Source organism: Talpa europaea (assembly GCF_964194135.1).
Source record: "Talpa europaea genome assembly, chromosome: 11".
NCBI classification, from domain to species: Eukaryota; Metazoa; Chordata; class Mammalia; order Eulipotyphla; family Talpidae; genus Talpa; species Talpa europaea.
The window spans coordinates 11,082,814-11,105,350 of NC_140078.1; the positions used below are offsets into that span (position 1 = coordinate 11,082,814).

At 47.2% G+C, this 22,537-nt stretch overlaps 1 protein-coding gene across 1 annotated transcript; it reads left to right on the forward strand.

Moving 5' to 3' along the window:
- Positions 1-19,680: 19,680 nt before the first annotated feature.
- GTSF1L (gametocyte specific factor 1 like) lies at positions 19,681-20,145 on the forward strand (the record flags this gene model as incomplete). The annotated part of the gene is made up of 1 exon (XM_084247956.1): positions 19,681-20,145. One exon carries the CDS (start codon positions 19,681-19,683, stop codon positions 20,143-20,145), a length of 465 nt encoding a protein of 154 aa, XP_084104082.1.
- Positions 20,146-22,537: the final 2,392 nt, after the last annotated feature.

A 22,537-nucleotide genomic window follows, 5' to 3' on the forward strand; every position in this document is an offset into this window, starting at 1 on the left:
CAGGATGCTCCTGGCTTTGGGAACCTTGTCCTGCCCCCTTATCATGCCAGCCCCAGGCATCAGCTACCCCACAGGGTGTGCCTCACCATGATCCATCCTTCAGGATGCTGGATGTCACTTTTCTTGACATCTAAAGAGAAGTTATCCTTCTCCCCAATGAGGGGTGACCCTAACATAATCTACAGACAAAATCTCAGAAGGGAGGAAAAGAATGACCCCAGATATTTCTCCCAAAGCCGATCCACCAGTCTGGGTAAACTTTTCCAATCTCCCACTCCTCATCCCTCCATAACCCCAGGTTAAAGTGAAAATGTTTAAAACACAAACTGCCCAGACCTCAAACTATGGCTAGGGAAGGATAACAAACCTGTCGTATGTTGAGAAATGAGCCCAAGAGTTATATTCTAGAACAGAGAAAAGAATACCTGGGTAGAAATATCTGAGCACAAGCTCAGAAGCAGTGGCAACTATACAAACATACTCTGAGCAACACTACAATAAAAATGCAAAGAACCAAGTCTAGAAGGAAATATAACAGCAAAGCCAGAGGAAATTTTCACTTAAGTGTGTTCATTATGAAACTATATAAAAAGAACACAAATTAAGTAAAGAAAAAAAACTCAGAGGTGAGATGATTTAACAATAGAATTGTTGGGGGAAAGGATGACCTGAGCTAAATCCACACAGGCTTTGTGGACTCCACCCCCACTCCATATCAAAGCCATCAAGACACTGGGAACTACAAAGGGAGGGTTGCTGGGACCTGAGGGCAGAGTTAAGCAGTCAGGTTTGGTATAAAACCAGACATGTAGGGGCCTCCCCTGGTGGCACAGCAGTTGAGCGCTGGGCTGCAAAGCTGCCAGCAGCCTCTGCAGCGCCGTTCAATCCCCGGCCGCTGGCAAGCGTCCCACATGGCACGCAGACCTCTCCTGCCGTGCCCGCTGCTCCCCTCAGCAGTGTCTTTCGTCAGTCTGCTTGTTCTGTTCCCTGCCTGTTCTGTTCGCTCTGGCTCTGGTGACTTCTCTCATCCTCCCGCACTTCTGACTATACCCAGTGCTTGTATAAATAAATAAATAAATCTTTAAAAAAAATAAAATAAAACCAGACACATGGGCCTTGAGGGTCTCTTGGCTTCACGGCTCTTGGTTCTCTGCCAGCTCTCAGCATGCCATTGGGATTCCAGGTCAGCAGAGACAGGTAGGACGCATTTAAGATTTTATCTCCCTCTTTTCTCTTTGAGTTGTACATTTCCTCATTTCCCCTTCCCTTATAAGCAAACCTTTTATTAACATTTGTGTGTGCCTACAGTTGAGTATTAATAAGTCCCTTTTAAGCACGCGGGTGAGGACCCACAGTCAGGCAACCCGTTTTATATCGGGGTTGCCCTGTAACAGTTTGGCACCCAACATGGTTTCCAAGTTACACCCATGGCTGACCAGCCCAAAGTAACTTTCCTTGCATTGGTCACCATAAGCGCACTAGGTCTGCAGGACTCGCAGTGTAATCTTTGTCTCAAGTCTTGACATGACAAAAGGAGACCTACAGAAAGAAAGTTGTGACCAAAACATTACAGAATTTGCAGATTACTTAGGAATGTCAAAGAACAGAAATGCTGAAAACAGTATGGTGAATTAGAGAAATACAGAGCCTGTAAGAGAGACAATGAAAGGAAATCAATCAGAAAAAAAAAAGGTATTCAAAAACACAAGAAAATCTCCCTTAAACAATAAAATAAGCTGATTCTGAAGATTAGAAAATGATAAGTAAACATGATGATTGGGTGTTCACACGGCTGTGTGAGATGTGCCTCTCTTAAACCTTGTTACAACGTCGGCATATTACCCTTCTGACATGAAAGAAAAAAAAGAAAATGATAAACAGAATGCACACCACCAACACATATCCCAATTGAGTTCTTCAGGTTCATGGATAAAGAATAAATTTTTGAGACAGTTAGCTAATTGTGCTAGATCACCACAGTAAATGTCTTTACTATCTCCAAAACCCCACTAAATTGGCACTAAAGGAATATTTTTAAAGGGATAAATTCTCAAGATCAAATGTAACAGTAGAAGAAATGACAGCAGAGAAGACATGTCATCAAGATTTTGAAGATAAAAAAATGAGTAGATGAGTGGTAATTGACCCAGATAAAGAGAAACTGAGACCTATACATACCTATAGAACCTGCAAAGAAAAAAGCAATCCAAACCACAGAACTCTGGGTCGACCAGAGTCCCTGAAGTCCCTGAAGGCCACTGGAAATAGAAGAGACCAAGAGTCTGTTAGCTGAGCTTTTAGAATTCCAGGCCTCTTTCCTGACCCTGCAAAGCCAGATGATGGTTCCTCCCACCCAGCAGAAGGTCAGCAGTTTGCTCGCGACCTTCCTGGAAATGTTGAGTCCAAGGTCCCAAAATGAACATCAATATCAACTAAGAGTGAGTATGAGTTGCTGTGACAAAAACGACAGAATGAAATGTAGATGTGCATGGAACAGTAGGAGACAGAAGTCCTTTCACTACTTAGCCCCAGAACAGAGTAGAGCCCTGATACAAAAGAACAAAGGACCCCTCTAGCTCAAGAGGAAAGACTCAGAAGGATAGACATTTAGGGCCATCCAATGCCCAACTTGATCCCAACTCCTTTACCCCAAAGTAAAGCCCACTAGTTAATAAGCACCTACCTCCCAACCTCACCCAGACCTTCCAATGAGCCTTTCAGTGCCACACTCTTAAATGTGAGCAGCCAGCCAGGGATCACTAGATATTTAGAGGAAATTTGAAATGCAAAAGAGAAAGAACAAAACAAACAAAACACCCAATAAAGCAGAGGGATGAGAAGAGGAAATGTATGAATGTACAAGCAAGGCAGTAGAGGATTTGTAAACAGGGAAAAAAGAAAGCTATCACAATGGGCCACTTGATTTAGAAATCCAGAATAAGACTAAAAGAAACAGCAAAAGGAGTAGGAAGAGGTTGCCAAGTATGCAGACAGGTGGGTGGGAGGGAGTTGGTTTCCTTTATAAGCCTGGGAGTACATTTTGACTTTTTAAACTATGTACACTTATACTTTCTAAAAATAGAAATGAAGTGTTTCTAGAAAAAGAAAAATGACATTTGAGGACTGAAACTGTAGGCACGCTGGCAGAAACACAAATCATCTACAAATCAGGAAAAGCATCAAACTGGACTGAGATTTCCACAGCAACTGTCAAAGCCAGAAGGTCTTGGGGAAATGGTGCTATCATTTAAACCCTGTGAACCAAGGTCATTCTATCCTGCAAAACTGTGGTTCAAGTAGAAAGGCAGCAGGCAGACATCTGCAAATGTAAACTAACTTGGAGCATACCACATCTATGAATCTCTCTTGGGAGACCTACTTGTTAATAAAAATCAGCAAATAAAGAAATAAATTAAAAAGATCTCAGGGATGGGCCTCCCCTGGTGGCACAGCGGTTGAGCACTGGGCTTCAAAGCTGCCCGCAGCCTCTGCAGCACCAGTTCAATCCCTGGCCACCCGCGAGGTTCCCACATGGTGCACAGACCTCTCCTGCCGCGCCCGCTGCTCCCCTCAGCAGTGTACTTCCATCAGTCTGTGTGTTCTGCTCCCCGCTCTGGTTCTGGTGAGTTCTCTCATCCTCCCACGCTTCTGACTGTACCCAGTGCTTGTATAAATAAATAATAAATATTTTTAAAAAAAAAAAAAGATCTCAGGGATGAAGACATCATGGCAAAAGACTGAGCATGAGTAATGAATTCATCTGAAATTAGAATTTATATAAAAAAATCTTTAGATTATTGTTATTTTTTATTCACATAAATATTGTTATTATTTATTCACATAAATAAAAATGTTTTAAATTTTAACAATATAAAAATAATAATGGAGAGGAGGAAGGAAATGGGGGAGAATGGGGACAGCTAATGGCCTTTTCTTTTTAACAAGTTCACACATACCACCTAACATGTGAGTATGTCATTTTAAAATGCATGATTCTGAAGGAAATGCAAATTAAATCCACAATCATATACTACTACATATCTATTAGGGTGACTAAACTTTTTCAATGACAATGCCAAGTGCTGACAAGGAAACAGTACCTCATGAGTCCTTACACTTTGCTGGTGGAGATACCACCACCACTACAGTTTGAAAGTTTCTCATAAATTTGGACACTCACTCACCACAAGATCCAACAATCCCAAACCTAGGAATTTACCCAAGACAAATGAAAGTTTACATCCACAGAAAAACCCTTAATTGTTTGGTACAGTGTTATTCATAATTACCCCAAACAAGAAACAACTCAAATGCCCTTCATTTTGGGAAGTAGATAAACAAACTGTGCTCTACCTATATAAGGCACTTGGCAAGAAAAAGTTACATAACCCACAATGTGGTTAATTCAAGTGCACTATGTTAAGTGAGAGAACCAAAGTTCAAAGGCTATCCTCTCTCTGAATTCTGTGATTTTCTGGAACAGGCAAAACTACATGTACAGAAAACAGATCAGGAGCTGCCAACTTCCAGGTGTGGAAGGAGGAATTGACAACAAAGGGGCAGGTAGAGCGAGAACTTGGGGAGGGTGGGACAGTCAACCTCTTGACTGATTGTGGGGTGATCACGTGCCTCTGCGTTTGTCATAACTTATAGAACTCACTGTAGACTACTCTGTGTGAAATAGACTTGGAAAAGTTAGTCAACAATTTTTCTAGAGCAAGCCCAAGTCTTTTAATTTAAGACAATTTTATGTTGTTCTCAAAAAGTCCATAGTGTGATTAAGTATTTCATCAAAAATATCATTATTAATTATGCTCATGATAAAATATATATTTTTAAAAACCATATGACTCCATCTACTGGTTTTCCTAATTGCTTGCTAACCTTGGAGGTATCTTTTAGGTACCATTGGTAATGATGTGCATGTGAAGTTTAAAAATTTCTTGGTTTCAGTGATTTCCTTTTCTTCTGTTAATGTCAGGTACAATTGGAGTGAATGATTTTTACTTTCAAAAGTATCCCATTTCACAAAAGTAGTCCTGGCTACCTCTCTCTCTGGAAACTCCACAGAGAAACATAATTTGAGTGATGGCTTTTTGGAATATGGGGTGGGACCTTTTTGTTTTTACTTTTTTCTGTATTTTCTTACATTTTTATGCATATACACTATTTTTTTAAGACTTATTTATTTATACAATCACTGGGCACAGTCAGAAGCACAAGAGGGTGAGAGAATTCACCAGAGCCAGAGTGGGGAACAGAACAGGCAGATGGACGAAATACACTGTTGAGGGGAGCAGCAGGCAGCAGGAGAGGTCTGCGCGCCATGTGGGACCCTCGCCGGCGGCCAGGGATCAAACCCGTGCTGCAGAGGCTGTGAGCAGCTTCGCAACCCAGTGTTCAACCGCTGCACCACCAGGGAGGCCCCATATACACTATTTTTATGGATACAGCAAGTCTTATAATCCTAGCCTCTCTCTGGCACGCATGTCACTCTCCAGGGGTGTGGAAGTCCCACCCCGTTTCTGGATGGTACATTCTTGTCTTGCTCATTCCTATATCCCATGGAGTGTGTGGTCCACACGACAGCTCCCATACAGCTGGAATAAAGGAAACACCTAACAGGGAGGCCAGAGAAGTTCATCATGAATTTGGAAAGGGAAAATTATCTCAGGGTTCTCAGACCTGACCTCAGGGGATATGGCTTCCCTTCATCTACCTGGGCGACGAGGTGAGAAACTTAGCTAAACAAGAGTCCAGGAGACTAAACCCAACCAGCTGATACCCCAACATCTGGGGATCTGTCTCTCCTAGTGAGACAGAGCCTGTGACAGAGACCCAGAGGTGGGGTCCTAGCACATGAGAACCACCTGGAGGACATCCTCCGACCCTGTGACGTGAGGTCATCTGTCATGCCCTTGAGGAGAGGATTCAAATCCTGTGCAAGGCAAAGCTCGATGTAGTAGGTATGGAAGGAGAACCTAGGCCAGCAAGGGAGCTACGCCAGACACGCAGCGCATCTTAACAGGGCTGTGCTGCTCTCAGGCTGTGGGTGAACCCCAGCTACTCCTGAAAAGTGATGAAAGTTTGCCTTCTGTGAGAAATGGCCCTGAAAATAAATGCAACTGCTTGTGTTGGTAATAAATGGGAAGAAAACGGGGCGGCATCAAAGAAAGTGATAGAGAGGAGAGCTCTGTACTAAAAAGGAAGATCAAATTATACTGTAGCTCAAATCTCCCATGTCAATGAATTCAATACATACTCAGTTTGGAAATCAGAAAATGTGAATCACAAATCTCAGCCAGAGTTCCCATCCTGAGCACAAATGCTCATCAAATGAAGGCTCCGTTGATTTCTGAATTCAGTCCTTCCTTCATTCCATGTTACTGATGTCCTACTATGCACCAGGCACTGGTCTTGAACCTGAGGATGGAAGAATGAGCAGAACAAAGTCCCTGCTTTCGTGGAGCAAGTCTAGTGGAGCAAAGCAGTAAATAAATTTATTCTGTGTCAGGTGGAAGGAAAATATGATGAAAAGGTGAGCGGGGCAGAGAAAAAATGAAGGAAGCGGATGCTTTCCCTAAATCATCAAGAAGAGAAGATGGCTACTGAGCAGAAAGTCGAAAGCAACAGAGATGGGACCACATGGTATCTCCAGGCAAAGAAGGCAGCAAGTCAAAGGCCCTGAGGTCAAAGTCAAAGGACTGGGCTTAAAATAATAGCCTGGAGGTCAGATGGGCCAGAACAGGTAAGTAAGAGAAGTAAGTAAGTAAGAGGAGGAGCAGCAGGAGAGCACAAGGGAAACCATTTAAGAGCTGTGCACAGACACTGACAGGCGTTGGCTCAAGTTTTAACAGGATCAAACCGTGCAGAGAGTAACCTGCAGGGAGAAATGTACAGAGGAGGCAGTCCATGGAGAAGGCTGCTGCAAGGCCGCAAGTCTGCCTGGCCGGACAATGGAGTTCCACAGAAGTGGTGAGAGATGGTCAGCTTTGGACTATAGCTGGAAAGATGGTCGGATTCGGGCTATAGTTGGGCGAAGTTCAGATCCAGACACAGCCCACTAATTAGCTGTTGCCAAGTGGCGGTCAGGGCATCCTTGGGTCCATCCCTAGTGAGTGTCAAGGGTCTATTTAGAATAAGCCAAGTTGGAACAAGCTCAGCTTGTGTTAAGCCATTTATATTGATTGCTCTAAGGTATGCATTATATCTGGAAATACAGAGCTGATAATTAACAGCGGCTTATGTTCAATTTTACTACCATTTCATTTTGGTAAAAATGACGCCCCCGGGAGACATAACCTCTGATATGGGAAATAAACCCACAGGCAATCCTATTTGGGGGTGCCCACTACTTAGTCGTTGCCAAGTGGCGGTCAGGGCGCAGAGAGCTCCTAGACACATACACTCGCCTGGTCTGGCTGAACATTTAAGGCAAAAAGTGTGTTTTCAAGACTACCATTGAGGATGCCTTAGAGAAACAGTAACGGCAAAGGCACGTGGCTGCAACGCTACCCAAGGAGGCTCTTGCGCAACTGCGCTTGACCACAGGAGCGGAAAACGGAAAGTCTCACGCAGGCAAATGGGCAGTGAAACCTCGGTGTCTTCCGTCCCAGGCCAGAAGTGCAGGCGGCTGGAGAAATCACCAGACTCCCTGCTAAGGAGTCTGCAAAGTCTCCACTACTCAGTTTTCCTATGAAGCCTCTCAAACTTGCTGTCTGCTGACGCCTGTTTGTTGTAAGGAGTAAATGAGAGAGTGGGATCAGTTTCCAAAACTGGGGGAGGGTAGCATCAAAGGCTTGAGTGAATATGCCATTACTCGTTGTGTGGCCTTGGGAAAGTCACTGAGCCCCGCTGGCCCCCAGAGGGAAAAATAAGGAAACCTCCCTAGGAGCAACGTGAAAAGGAAACAAGTGGTATGTCCACGCGCACAGGCCTGCACTTGGCCCTTCCCAAGCCCCAATCCTTGTTTGGCCCTGACATTAGGAACATTCTTTGCACAGCCCAGAGTTAGGAAGTGGTTTCAGAAGGGTTTCCCAGGCCTCTCGGGGCCCTTTGGTCTGCAAGTAGTGGACCACACTAAGCTGAGGTCTCCAGCTGGAACCCCAGCAGCCTTGTATACACCCAGGCTGAACCCCAGCAGACCCATACACACCCAGATGGGACCCCAGTAAACTCATACATCCCCAGATTAAAGCCCTGACCCCCAGGGAAGGAGCAAGGATGACTCCTCAATGGAGTGTGGACTTCAAAGATGAGAGGCAGCTAATGGAGAGTAAACAGAACGAGCCCTCTTAGGGGAACTTTGAAGTGATCAAAAAGGAAACTAAAGTCCAAAGGGGGGAAGTTGCTATCTAAGACCACGCTGACTGTAAAGGGGTGGAGAACAACACACAAGAGGCCCCTGGGAGAGTGTCTGGCCTCGCCCTCCATTTCCCAGGTGTGGAAACTGAGGCCCACAGAAAGGAGGGAGGTAGTCACGTTCATGTGGTCACTAGTCAAAACCAGAGTTGGTCTGGGCGCTCCCCTCCCCACCTGGCTGCCCCGTCACATGCTTTCCTATTGGCAGGGATCCCGTAGGGGGCCTGGCGTGAGCGCCCCCGAGATGTGCTATGGGGTTGATGCAAAACATTTTGTTTTGTATCACGCCTGTGGTGACAGCTGAGTTAGACTGAATGTTCACAGTCATTACACTCAGAAACCACACACGAGTTCCATCCACTGGGGTTTCAGAATGAATCAGGTTTCCAAACTCTCCTCTCTCCTCCTCGTTGCATGTCTGTATATGGTAACCTTTAGAAAATGAGTCTTATAATTAGTCATCTTGGCCTAGTTAAAGACAACAGTGTGTTCTCCAATTTCACTTTGTTTTCAATTTCAACAAGAGAGTGATGCCAACGGAAATTTTCACCATGGTTCAAATATGCTTCTCAGCTGGTTCCTGCAGCCAACTGAGACAGCCTGGTCCCCGCACCTGCCGGGTGCTTCCCCGGAGCTCACACTCCAACCAGGCTCTGCTTCCCTCTCCCCGCGCTCATTCACATCTGCGGACACTGCTGTCTCTGCTGGGCGTTACATACATGTTTTGGACTTTTCATGACACTTAATCCTCTTTGCAAGACAGACCTTACTGTCCCACTTTGAAGATAAGAAATTTGAGAGCCTGAAGGTCCTGGTCCTCGCCTACTGCCCCAAACACCAGGTCAGCCACTCTGCTCCTTTTTCCCTGTGGCCTTTTTGCATGTCCTGAAAGGTGTGGCGCTTGTTCAGACTTCAGGGCCTTTGCACATGCAGAGTCCTCCACCTAAAACACACTTCCCCCTGACTCTGTGCCCAGTTAACTCCAGTTCACCCTTCAGTGTTCAATGCAAACAATTTCTTAAGGGAAGCATTCCTTGCCCCCTGCCACATGTGCCTTCTTCACTCACACAGCACAACATATGCCTCCTTCAAAGCAGAAATTACATTTTTTTTTCTTTTTTAGAACTGGGGTACAGGCCAGAGGTGTGGGGGTGGTGGTGAAAGGATTCACCAAAGACAGTGGGGAACAGAACAGGCAGATCAACTGAAATACACTGCTGAGGGTAGCTCCCTGGCCGGGGATCGAACTTGTGCTGCAGAGGCTGCGGACAGTTTCATAGGCTGCATCTTAACCCCTTGCGCCACCAGGGAGGCCCCAGAAATTATAATTTTTAAGAGATTATTCTGTCTCTCTTCCCCACCCCCACACAAAAAAGCAAGAACTGGATATAGTGTCTTGTCCACCCCTCTATTCCCCACACCTAGAAAAGATGCATAATAGGTTTAATTACTATAGCGGATGGTTGGTGGGTGGCTACGTGGAGGGCCCAGGGCCCACGGATGGTTGAGGAATGCCAGAAGAGCGATCAGGAGGGAGAAGAGCGCAGGAAGGAAGAGGAAGGAGGGAGGGGGAGCAAGAAGAAAAATAAAATAAGCACCTTGCCCCCATCCAGGTGAGCCATGGGGATAGAATGCAAGCCAGGTCCTCCACCTGTCAATCCCATTTGCTCTGAATAATCATCATCTGGCGCCCCACGCACACACGCACACACAGGACCCTCAAACTCTGATCCTGGCAGACTCTGCTCGCCTGCAGAGTGGAGGTTCTCAAACCTCCCCAGGCCATACCCTTGCTGTGCAAGCCCCACCCCCGTCCCACACACCTGGAGCACCCCCATCTACATTGTTAACAAGCACCCAGGCCATTTCGAAGGGAACGTGTCCCTGAACCCTGAAGATCCCCAAACAAGGAAAAAGCCAAACACATCCGAATGCCAGTGCCGAGGCGGCGGGTTGAGCCCTCCGGCCCGCCGCGCCCAGCCCAGCGCTGCAGCCCGAGCGGCCGTCCGGGAGCTGCCGGGGCGGCCGAAGCTGGGGCCGTGCTGCCCCCTGGTGGCCGCGGCGGCGCTGCACCCGCCGAGCCTCGAACCGCTGACTCTCCCGGGTGGGCGCGCCCGCCGGCTCTGTCCTCCGCAGATGGGGCAGAGTCTGTTTCCCAAACTCCCGTTCTTTGGGTAACACCGCCGTTTTGCCCATCTATAGGCTACCTGAACTATTTTTCACTTCATCTTTTCCCTCTGACTGTATTTCCGTAAAATAACTCTTTTGTTTTTATTTTTTAAAGACTTTTTTTAAGTAGTGCTTTTTATTTTTTTTTTTTTTGAGGTGGGGTACAGGTATTTTTTTCGTGGGGGGTGGGGAGGTGAGAAGATTCACCAGAGACAGAGCTGGGAACAGAACAGGCAGATGGACCGAAATACACTGCTGAGGGGAGCAGCGGGCGAGACAGGAGAGGTCTGCCGTGCCATGTGGGTAGCTCCCTGGCTGGCCGGGGATCAAACTCACGCCGCACAGCCAGGGGGAAAGCCTCCCAGCGCTGCACTCAACCCCCTGTGCCCTTTTGTCTTTTTTTTTTTTTTTTTTTTGTGGGACCCTCGCCGGCGGCAGGGGAACGAACCAGCACCGCAGAGGCTGCAGGCAGCCTCGCAGCCCAGCGCTCAATCGCTGCGCCACCAGGGAGGCCCTTTTGTCTTTTTTTTAGTAGATTTGTTCATTTTTGTACTGTGTTTGATTTCTCCCCTCAGGTGTAATCCCCATAAAATTCCCACCAGCAGGTCACCCGGGAACCATCACCAGAGTCTCTTGTGCGCTTTCCTCCGGTTTTGAAACCCCCCCTTCCCCTTGCTGTAAGTCTAGGATTTAGGGTTTGCTGCCATTCTTGTCCTTTATTTTTTTTTTTTGACCCCTTGTAAAATAATCCACTTTAATAGAGACTTGAATCCCCACAGAAGATGGGAAAAAACAGAAAACCGTTTCACTTACATAAGTAGGGGGTGGGGGCAAGAGTGCGCAGATGTAAAGGGAAGAAGCAAGGAGCACCAAAAATTTTTAGGCAAGTTTACCATTTTACAAACAAAAGGGAACAATGACTTGCCCAGACAGTAAAAAGATAAAGAACAGGAAATAAATTATAAAAGTCAGTTTTCTCTCTCCTCAGGAAGGGGTGGTAGGAATTCCTGGGGCTCCTGTTCTCTTTAACCTGGGAGGTAGTTACCGTTGTGGGTTACCCGTATATGTGAACCTGACGCAGTTTCCTGTGGTTGTATCTCACAATAAAAATGTGCTAGGGAAATACACAGCAAAATATAACTCACAACAAAATATAACTCACAAAGGCACACCTCAAATCCCTGATAGCTGTCTGGCCCTGGGAAGCTAGGAAGGGCCTTTGTGCAGGGCCAGAGGCTGGATAAAAGCCCCAGAAACAGACGGATCAATTAGGAGCTTCCCATGCGCCCCCACCCCACCCCTCCTTCCTTCCAACACACCCTCCTTGGGCTCCAATGAATGAAGCTCAAAGCTCTAAGTGTATCTGTGGGGGACAGGACTCTGTCAAGTGTCCTGGGGCCAATATGGTGTAGCCATCATGAGCTCATTCTGGGGGACCCTAAGCACCCCATCACCGGGTGGGTGGGGAATATCGGGGTTTCTCTGGCTCAGTTATAGGTGGCTGGAGACCACACTGGTCACTACTGCCAACCTCTGTTCTGACGTGCCGTTCCGCGCCATCCCGGCTGTCAAATGTTTATGCTCAGCCTGCTAATGCGCAGGAAAGCATAACCCTGAAGTGTTCATTGTAACACCGTTGAACATGGAAACCTCCGGTCGAGCATAAACCAAGTTTCATTAGCCAGCCCCTCCCAGAGTGCCATAGATGGTATCTCTATGAAATCTCTTCTGCAATTCCTAAAACCTTAAGTGGGGTTACTATCATGTTGGAGGATGAGGTGATAGACTCACTCTTGGTAACCCAGAAACTCTAACCCCAACCACATCCCTTCCATCTACACCCTCCTGACCACTCTGTGAACTCATGGCCCCTGGCCCCTCTCTCCAGCCTATGGTATAACTTGAGTGCTCCGTGTTCCCTTGGCTTTGTGTGTGACATACCAAGCTTTGAGAACTAAAAACCAAGCAAACAAAACCCCCTGTTCTCTCCCCAGCATCTGGCTCTTGCAATCAAAAGCCATGGCTTTCAAGAGCACTTTGGCACTCAGAACTCTGAAATTTGACTCCCGAGGCCAGGCTGAGCTCCTCAGGGGTCCCCCTTCCCTGGGGTCTCAGCCTCAAGGTCCACTGTTAATAGCAGCGATGCTCTTCAATGGTGCTTCCAGCTGCAACCAGCTCTGAATCATTCACTTCCTCCTTCAGTTAACAAATATCTCATGGGCATCCACTAGGCACCAGGTGTTTTGCTGGGCCTTAGGGATGAAGTAGGGAATTGAAACCAGACACACTCCATGTTTAAAAAAAAAAATTTGTTGGTGGTAAAATGGAGTCTGTGGGGGAGGCATGCACTCATGGGCAGATTGAAATGGTGAAAAGTGACAGCTGTCATAATGCACAATGAAGAGAAGGCACATGGGCTACAGGGCCGAGAACAGTGGGACTTAACCAGCAGGGAGTTTGGGGGAGGCTGAGCTCCCCAGGACAAGCAGAAATTTCACCATTCAAAGAAAGAAGATGAGAAGAAAGCAGCATATGCCAAGGTCCTGTGGTGGCCAAGAGCATAGCCCCTGTAAAGGGCAGAAAGTGGCCAGTGCAGCTGGACTGCAGCAAGGGGAAACAGGCGCCAGGTGAGACTGGATGTGGACATCCCTCGGGCAGTGCACAGCCCTGGGGCACCTGAGGGATCCTCCCTGGATCTTAATAGGAGGGCACAGTATATTGGGACTTCCTAACCTTTTCACCGGATCTGGTCTAGAAAGAGGCCGAGGGGACTTGAGGAGATGAGTTAAGACCAGGCAAGAGACAGGGTCACCAGGACTAGTGGGATGGGGGTGGGAAGAAGAAAATGAGAGACTCAAAAGTTGTTCCAAAGTGAAGAGTGGCAAGATTTGGTGATGGATTAGATGTGGGGGCAGAGTGAGGGACAGAGGGAATCCGGGCTGCTGGCTTGCAGAAGTGAATGGAAGCAAACAGCTGGTGGTGGTGTCCAGTGAGACAGATATCCCACACAGGATCAAGTTGAAGGAAGGTTCTCTTTAGCTTGGCTGGGGGCAGGTCAGGTACCTGTGAGACGGCCCAGGTGGGCTCATGGATCTGCACTGGGCAGGCATTTGGATCTGGAACTACTCCCTGGTGACTCATCTGCTCACGGACAGTAAGACAAAGAGGAGAAACCACGCCTGGAGGACCCAGCATCCAACGACGTGGTAGCAGTTTGAGCCTGGCGGATCGGCACAGCAATTCCAGAATAGGAGAAGAGACAGGACAAAGAAAATAGAAACTAATGACCAAAATGCAAAAATTTGGGGTTGACCGGAAATAGTGAGATGTGAAATTCACTGCAAATGTCAGAAATAAATATTAAAACAAAAGATATAAAACATGTTAAAATAATTATTATGAATAACCATGATTATAATCATCTAAAAATCCCAAGTATCCACCCCACCCCCCCCAATGAGATAGGTGAAAGAAATCTATATGGATGGGAAATCAAGAATTTTGTATTTAAAATAGGGCCTCCCCAGTGGCGCAGCGGTTGAGCGCTGGCTTGCGAAGCTGCCCGCAGTCTCTGCAGCGCCGGTTTGATCCCCGGCTGCAACCCGGCCACCAGAGGAGGGTCCCACGTGGCGCGCAGACCTCTCCTGCCGCCCGCTGCTCCCCTCAGCAGTGTACTTCGGTCCTTCTGCCTGTTCTGCTCCCCGCTCTGGCTCTGGTGAATTCTCTCACCCTCCGGCGCTTCTCACTGTACCCAGTGCTTGTATAAATAAATAAATCTTTAAAAAAATAAAAAAAGCCCCCAGTGGGCCTCCCTGGTGGCACAGAGGTTAAAATCTCAGCACTATGAAGCAATTGCCAGCCATTGTGATGTGACTTCATTGCCTGGCCCAACACATGGCACAGCTGACACACATGGCACAGCCCACTGTGCCTGTCTCAACTGCTGCTCCACTCAGCAGTGTATTTCAGTAGATCTGCGTGTTCTTCTCCCCCCCGCCTATGATGAATCCTCTCACTCCTGCACATCTGGCCTACACCAGTTGTTGTATGCACAAATAAATAAATATATAAAAATAAAAGAGCCCCCAGGGCACCATTACCAGACACAGCAAGTAATAGTTCATGATGCCCAGACAAACATCAAATAATTTTCGTATCAGTTTGTGCCATGCACCATTTGAAACATACTTGTGCTTTAATATTCATTTTCTAAAATTCAAGTCTAGCTAGGTGTCCAGTACTTCATGTAGCAAACCAGCACATAGCGCAGGATTTGGTGATGTATCAGAATCTGAGAGGAAGACAGCACCACCCAGCCCTGGAGGGTCACAGAGATGACCCGCCTACTAGTGAAAGTGGACACATCAATCTGGAATCTGGCCAATGAGGTCAGCAGCTCCTCCTGGGAAGAAGGCAGAGCCCACAAAGGTCAGTGGCTTCCCTTCCCTCACACAAATAAATGCTGTCCATGAAAAGTCCTGTCAAGTGAGATGCCACAGAAAGGTTAAAAGTGAAGAAGTTGGGCCTCCCTGGTGGCATAAGGGGTTGAGCACAGCACTATGAGGCTGTCTGCAGCCTCGGCAACACGAGTTTGATCCCCAGCCAGCCAGGGAGCAATCCACATGGAGCAGCACACCTCTCTTGTCTCGCCTGCTGCTGCCCTCAGCAGTGTATTTCGTCAGTCTGCCTGTTCTGCTCCCCACTCTGTCTCTGGTGAATCCTCTCACCACCACCCCCACCCCCACCCAAACACACCTCTGGCCTGTACTCCAGTTCTTGCATGTATAAATCTTCAAAAAAAAAAAAAGTGAAGGAGTTTTCAGATGACTGCTCCCTGCTAGATGCCTGCTAAAATGGTCCAAGGAAACTCAGAAATATCTGCATGAGACAGTAAGCCCAGAAGAAGCCAGACTGTGTGCTGCTGGAAACCTTATCTTGAAATCGAAGACCCAGGAGCCCAACCGAGTGAAGGATGGACCGGGTGTGTTGGATGGAACTGGCACTGATATGTGGGAGCTCAACTTTGCAAGCCGGTTGTTAAACCATTGGTAGCTTGCAGTTGACCATGGTGGGAGCACTGACACCAGGGAAATTGGCAGATGCTACAAATCAGCCGCTGCCTATGCTGCCTCACCTGTCTGCTGGACACGCAGGGAGAGGCAAGAAGCAGGATGCAAGACACAAGGCGTGGACATCCCCAACCTGGGGCCGCCTGCACACAGCATGAGTTTGGCATGCTGGGGAGAGCCCTACAACCTACAGAGTACACCCAGGCCGAGGGCACAGAGGCCACACTATGCCAAGGGTATACAGGGGGAGGTAGTGTGCTCCCACCTATGAATGATGGCCCTGCAGGGATGCTCCTGGCCCAGAGAAACTGGCTTCACTATCCCAAGTCTCTCCAAGCCTGAAAAATTCAGATTCCTTGTGGGCCTAATCTGCCAAGGGCTCCACCCCCTCATGCTCTCTGCTGACTTAGCTGTCCATGCCTCGCTTTTTCGTTTTCAGAAAACATTGCTTGTGCACACTCCATGACCTCCCCTTCTCCACACTTTAGTCACCACCTGACGGTGGGTCTCCCACAAGGATCCTGGAGGAAAAGCAGGAAGCAGATCTGATATCTGCATTGTTGGTCACAATGTACAAATAGGCCTGGGAAGAGCCGCCCTACAGATCTGTCTGCATCCCTCTCTCCTCTCGTTGCCATAGTGAGCGACCCATCAGGTCCTGGGCCCCAGGATGGGAGCAGACACTGGAGAAGCCTGCAGGCATGAGGACCATGCAAGATGTCCATTAGGAGCATTAGCAACCCGGCCTCGCCTCTCTCTGTAATGGACTAAGTGTCCGCCTGCACGCTAATGGGTGCTTGGCCACAAAGAAGCCGCAACAGCTAATGCCTGGTCTTCATTATGTGGATTTCAATGAGGGCTGAAGTGCTTTCATTATCACCACCATCGTAGACCTAGCAGTGCCTGAAGGACTCAAGTCTAGGCCAGGAGCATGAAAAAGGCGATGGGACTAAGAATTCAGAGAGCAGTCAGCATTGCCAACAAACACCAGCCGGGCTTGTGGGTGAGAGCAGAAGCTGAGTCACCTGCCAACTCCCTGTGGGGTCAGTGTCATCGGCCCATCACACTGGGTCACAGGCTCACATGCTCTATCACATGCATGCGTGGAAGTCACCACTTACCCAGGCAGCCATCTTAGCCAGGTATGCCAAGAGACAACCCTGGGGTGGGAGGGAAGGCTCAGTGACCCAACTCCTCCTTTGGAGGCCCTCGAATTCGCAGACGTCTAGAGGAAGGTCCTGCCAGAACCCAACAAGCCCCAAGTGAACTGTTTCTCCCCCACTCCAAGCTAGGACTTGGGGTCTCTTCCTTGGGGAGAAGGGAATATGCTCTATATGTGTGAAAAGGGAAATGCAGGCAGGTGACAAGGACACAGGGACATCATTAGGACTCTTGACATTCTGAAGGTTAGACAGGGACATGCTTAGGCCTCTCAGGTAGGTGAGGGGACTGTACCTCCTTGACTGTACCAGTGTGGTCGTCAGATTCACTCTGGACAATGAAATTTCATGGAAGTGACATTTATCATTTTCACAGACATGAGAGAATAAGGTAGAAGTAATGTTTGAAGAGCCAATGGTCAAATGTTTTCCAAAACCAATGAAAGACATAATGCACAGAGTCCAGAGAGCTAACAAAAAGAAATCCACAGGGAGAAAATAAAACAAAGATAAAGAAAATTTCTTTAAAACTGACATATGAAGGGCCTCCCCTGGTGGCGCAGTGGTTGAGCGCTGGGCTGCGAAACTGCCCTCAGGCTCTACAGTGCCAGTTCGATCCCCAGCCACCAGCAAGGGTCCCACATAGCGAGCAGATCTCTCCTGCCACGCCCGCTGCTCCTCTCAGCAGTGTATTTCGTCAGTCTGCCTGTTCTGTTCCCTGCTCTGTCTCTGGTGAATTCTCTCACCCTCCCGCGCTTCAGACTGTACCCCAGTTCTTGTATAAAAAAATAATTAAAAAAAAAAAAACTGACATGAAAATGGGCCTCCCCGGTGGCGCAGCGGGTTGAGCGCAGCGCTGTGAAGCTGTCTGCAGCCTCTGCAGCGCTGGTTCGATTCCCCACCGGCCAGGGAGAATCCCACATGGAGAGCAGACCTCTCCTGTCTTGCCCGCTGCTCCCCTCAGCAGTGCTTTCGGTTTGTCTGCCTGTTCTGCTCCCTGCTCTGTCTCTGGTGAATCCTCTCACCCTCCCGCAACTCTGGCCTGTGCCCCAGCTCTTGTATAAATAAAAATAAATCTTTAAAAATAAAAATAAAATAAAACTGACATATGAAAAGAAATAGACTGCCTTCAAAGCAGCGGGCTAAGCACTCTGAATGCTCAGCCACAACTATGGAAGCCGGGAGAAATGGACCTTACTTCAGTGTGAAGAAGGAAAGTAGCATGACTGTACTTGGCGAAAATAGCTTTTAAGAATAAGGGTGTAGGACCATCCCTTGCAAGGCTCTGTGCTGGTGTGCCTCATCCCTGCCCCCAGGGGCACTGGCATAGTCTCTGCGCCTGTGCCCTAGAGGCTGCTGCTGATGGCCGGTGTCAATGACTGCTACACTTCAGCCAGGGGCTGCACCACCACCCTGGGCAACTTTGCCAAGGCCACCTTTGATGCCATCTCCAAGACCTACAGCTATCTCACCCCCGACCTCTGGAAAGAGACTGTGTTCACCAAGTCTCCTTACCAGGAATTCACTGACCACTTGGTGAAAACCCACATGAGTCTCTGTGCAGAGAACCCAGGCTCCAGCTGTGGCCACCACATAGATTTTATACCAGGAAATAAAGTGAATTATGCCTGTGGGAAAAAAAAAAGGGTGTAGGGGCCTCCCTGGTGGCGCAAGGGGTTAAGCATTAGCACTGTGAAGCAATCCACAGCTACTGCAGCACAAATTTGATCCCTGGCCGGCAAGGGAGCTACCCACATGGCGCAGCAGACATCTCCTGTCTCACCCGCTGCTCCGCTCAGCAGTATATTTCAGTAGATCTTCCTGTTCTGCTCTCCACTCTGTCTCTGGTGATCCTCTCACCTCCCACACCTCTGGCCAACACTCCAGTTCTTCTACACACAAAAAAATAAAGCAATCTTTAAAAGGTGAACTTCCAGAAGAAATAAGTGCCCCAATGGGAACTCACAGACACAGCAGGCAGAAGTCGCAGGGGGCCAAGCCTAAGCAAACGCTGGTGATGTAAAATGACAACAGCAGTACTGTCTGAAGTTACTTAAAATTAGGCTAAGATACAATAAATCAGAAAAGGCATAAATTAAGAAACAGCCCTATTTTATCCAGGATGAGTCTAACACTTTCATTAACGTTAAAACTTGCTAAGTTGCCTGGGAATGTTGTGATGGGTTGAATAGCCACTGACAGATAAAAGATGATGTGATTTAGTATATTTATCATGTAATACACAACCACAAAATGGAGGAGGTGAGAGTGGAAAGATTTTTAAAACTGGCTCCTTAAGAGCTTTCAAAATAAACCAAAGAATGGGCAGAGAGTTAGCAGTGGCATGTGAACCATGTAAGCCCAGACACAAGGTTGGTAGATTGAAGCCCAAAGCGATCAGGAATTCAAGGACGCATCCATATTTAAAGACAATTAAATGACACAAACAGCACCACAACTAATGGTAGATGGCAGCTTCCCCCAGGCCCAGCCCCCACAGCAGGGACAACAGGTTCTCGGGGTGACTCTCAGGGTCCATTGTGACCCCCACCGTGACTGCTTCCTGACATCACACAGTGCACCTTTTAGAGTCAACAGGCCCAGGGCTGACTCTCTTTGCCTCCCTACAAGAGCTATAGCGCGTCTGGCTCTCGCATCTGCTGTATGTGGTGCTTCTGCTTCTGTCTCACCAACCACTGATAACTGTGTTCTCTGTGCACCTGCTCCTGACAGCACCGTGTCCCTTGTCTAACTCGCCACTCCCAGAGAGTAGGGGACACCAGCGGTCAAGACCTTCACCTCCAGAGTCCAAGGCCAAGCCGGGCACAGGACAGCTGCATCCTTCTGACCAAAGGGCTTTTCCAGGAGAGGCATTTGCTTTTGATTTGGGGCTGCAAGCTACTCTGCTTCAAGAACACCTCATGGAACCTGAAGCCTTAGAGATTTGCCCTTACAACCCGCACCACCGAGTGCCACTCAGCAGATTTCAGTACCACCTTGCATCCTGCCGGAGAAAGAACCCCAAGAAAGCCAAAAAGATGGCCAGCTGCAAATACAACGCCTGCCACGTGGTCCCCATCAAGCAGCTGGAGGAGCATGAGGCTGTGTGCGTCAACAGGAGCACCATGGAGGAAGACGACATCTTGAGCCCCCTGAAAGTTAACCTTCCGGGTTCAGAGCAGAAGGGAGACACCCCTCCAGTGTCTCCCTGGCTCACTCACCCCGACACCTGGAATGTTGATAGCACCAACTGCCACCCCATGTTTGTCCTTAAGACTTTTGTTCCCCAGAAGCTTGTTTGTGAAAGCGACACAAGAGAGTCAAAGAGAGAGGACGCCCCCTCAGCCCCGACCACATCCCAGAAGACCCTCAGACCAGGAGAGTAAACCAGCAGCAGCAGAAAGACACATGGCTCTTAAATGCAAGAAAGGAGAGTACACTCAGCAAAATAAAAAGCATGCACAGTCAATTACGCTGGGAGACTTTTCTTTCAAATAGCAGCCTGGTAAAGATGAAAGGGGTTAAGAATATTCTGTTAGCAAAGGTGGGCCAAAGAAGAGGCACTTTTTTAACATGGGTGAGAATGTAAGTTGATATTCCCCAGAGGGCATTTTGGCAATTGTCAAAATTATCAATACCCTATGCTTTGATGGGGCCATCCCACTGCCAGGAATTTATCCTGTAAGTATAGACACTTGGGAAGAGCGTTAAGTACCAGGTTATTCATTGCAGCATTATTTGAGCAGAAATATAAATGCTAAATATTCAGAGGATTTGATTAAATGAATTGTGGTGCAGCCCTGTGATTGGAATAGTGCACTGCTAGGAAAAAGAAAGAGCATTCTTCCTGTACTGATATGGAAAGGCTTAGGCATATTACTCAGAGACCAGACAATTTCTGCTCTAAAAGGCCAGGGAGTAAATATTTTAGATTGGAGGTTATGGTCTCCATTGCAATCATTCAGCTCTTTGTAGCATGAAAGCAGCCACAAACAATGTGGGGACAAAAACAGATTCCAGTAAAATTACTTAAGAAAACCTGTTATGGGCTGGATATGTCAATTCCTGGTTTCACTAATAAAGGCAAGTCTGGAACACTAGATATATTAAGCCACCATTTTTATATAGTTGCAGGAGAAGACATGCCTATATATGTGGATGAGTAAAACTTCCCTTCAAAAATATGCAAGAACAGGGTCTCCCCATATAGTTTAAAATGTATACTCTGGTCCCCTACAGAAAACATTTGCTGACCTTGTTACTAGGAAATATGACTCCAGGGAAAATAATAGGAGACTGCAGGCTGGGACTTTACTATGTACCTTTCACATGTGAACATGTGCATTTTTCAGTCCAAAAGTTAAAACGTACACTTTTTAAAACAGCAAAAGAAGTCTTTGATAAATTTTTCAAGTTTTTAAAATAGTTATAACATTGCCACTCTTGATTCAACTGTTTCTACAAAGTATTAACCACTTCTCTTGGGGTGGGGTAGAGTTCTAGGTGTTAGTCTTAGAAACTCCATGACTTAATAAAACGCGGGAACTAGAATTGCCATATAGGAAGCAGGTGATATAGAATATATATCGCTGCAAACTCAGGCCAAGAAGACCAAGAAAAAATTAGTTTTTATGTTTTTGGTTATTATTTTTTAATTTTTTTTGTTTGCAGTAGGGGTGAAACAAATTGGTAGTCAGATTAAAATCATTAAAACTGAGTGATGGATATATTTTATTATTGTCTCTACTTTTATGTAAATTTGAAATCTTCCATAATGAAATAGTTTTATATATGTATGTAAATTTATGTGTGTGGTGTGTATATACACGTGTATAAGTATTACAGTGTGGTTGGTATCCTGGTATCCTGGATTGGATCCTGGAATAGAAAAATACAATGGCGAAATCCAAAGAAAAATCGATGAGGCCAAAAGGAACATGGAGGAGATTATGCTTCAGAGAACAAGCGGTAAGTGAAGAGAGACACCTGGAGGCTGTGGGCAGGCAGTGGGAGGCTGCCATATAAACCACAGCACTGCCATCCCACCAGCAGCCCCAGAAAGGGGAGCCACCATTTGGCTCTGACTGGGGGGAAATACATGTAGAGGAGCTGGGGTGATCCCCATGGGCCAGGATCCTAGTGCAAGGAACAAGGATAGTGCCCTGGGCCACACGCCCCTGTGCCACTCAGGACTGGTATTGACCTTGAGAGACTCACTGAGAATGTGCAGAGACAGCAGTCTTGGGTACAGAATCCCAAAAGGGAGTGCCACAAACATGGGCCTGCCTCCCTTCTCCCCCAGTCCCCGTGCATTCATACCAATGGCTTGACACCCACCAAGCACCCCTACCCACTGATTCAGCCCCTACAATATCAAGTCTCAGACAGACCTACAGAAGGGCAGAAAGGCCAAACATCCAAAAATTATAAAAACCACAGTGCCTCCAGCTGGAAGGGTAATAGTAGTTCACATTTCTAAGATCTAAAACAGCAAAATGGACAGACAAAAGCACCCCACATGGCAAATTGAGACCTCAAGGGAATATGACACAAGAAGAGAGCTCTCCAGAATCTAACCACAGAGATAAGGAAGATTTTATCTTCCTATCAGATAGAATTTAAAATTACCATGATAAAGAAATTCAAAGAAATGGAAGAAAATGCAGAAAAGCAAGTCAAAGTGATAGAAAAGAACTCTGAAAAGCTAATCAAAGAGAATTTGGAAAAATATGAATGTCATGATAAACATAATAAACAGAAAATAGAAATTGAAGATTT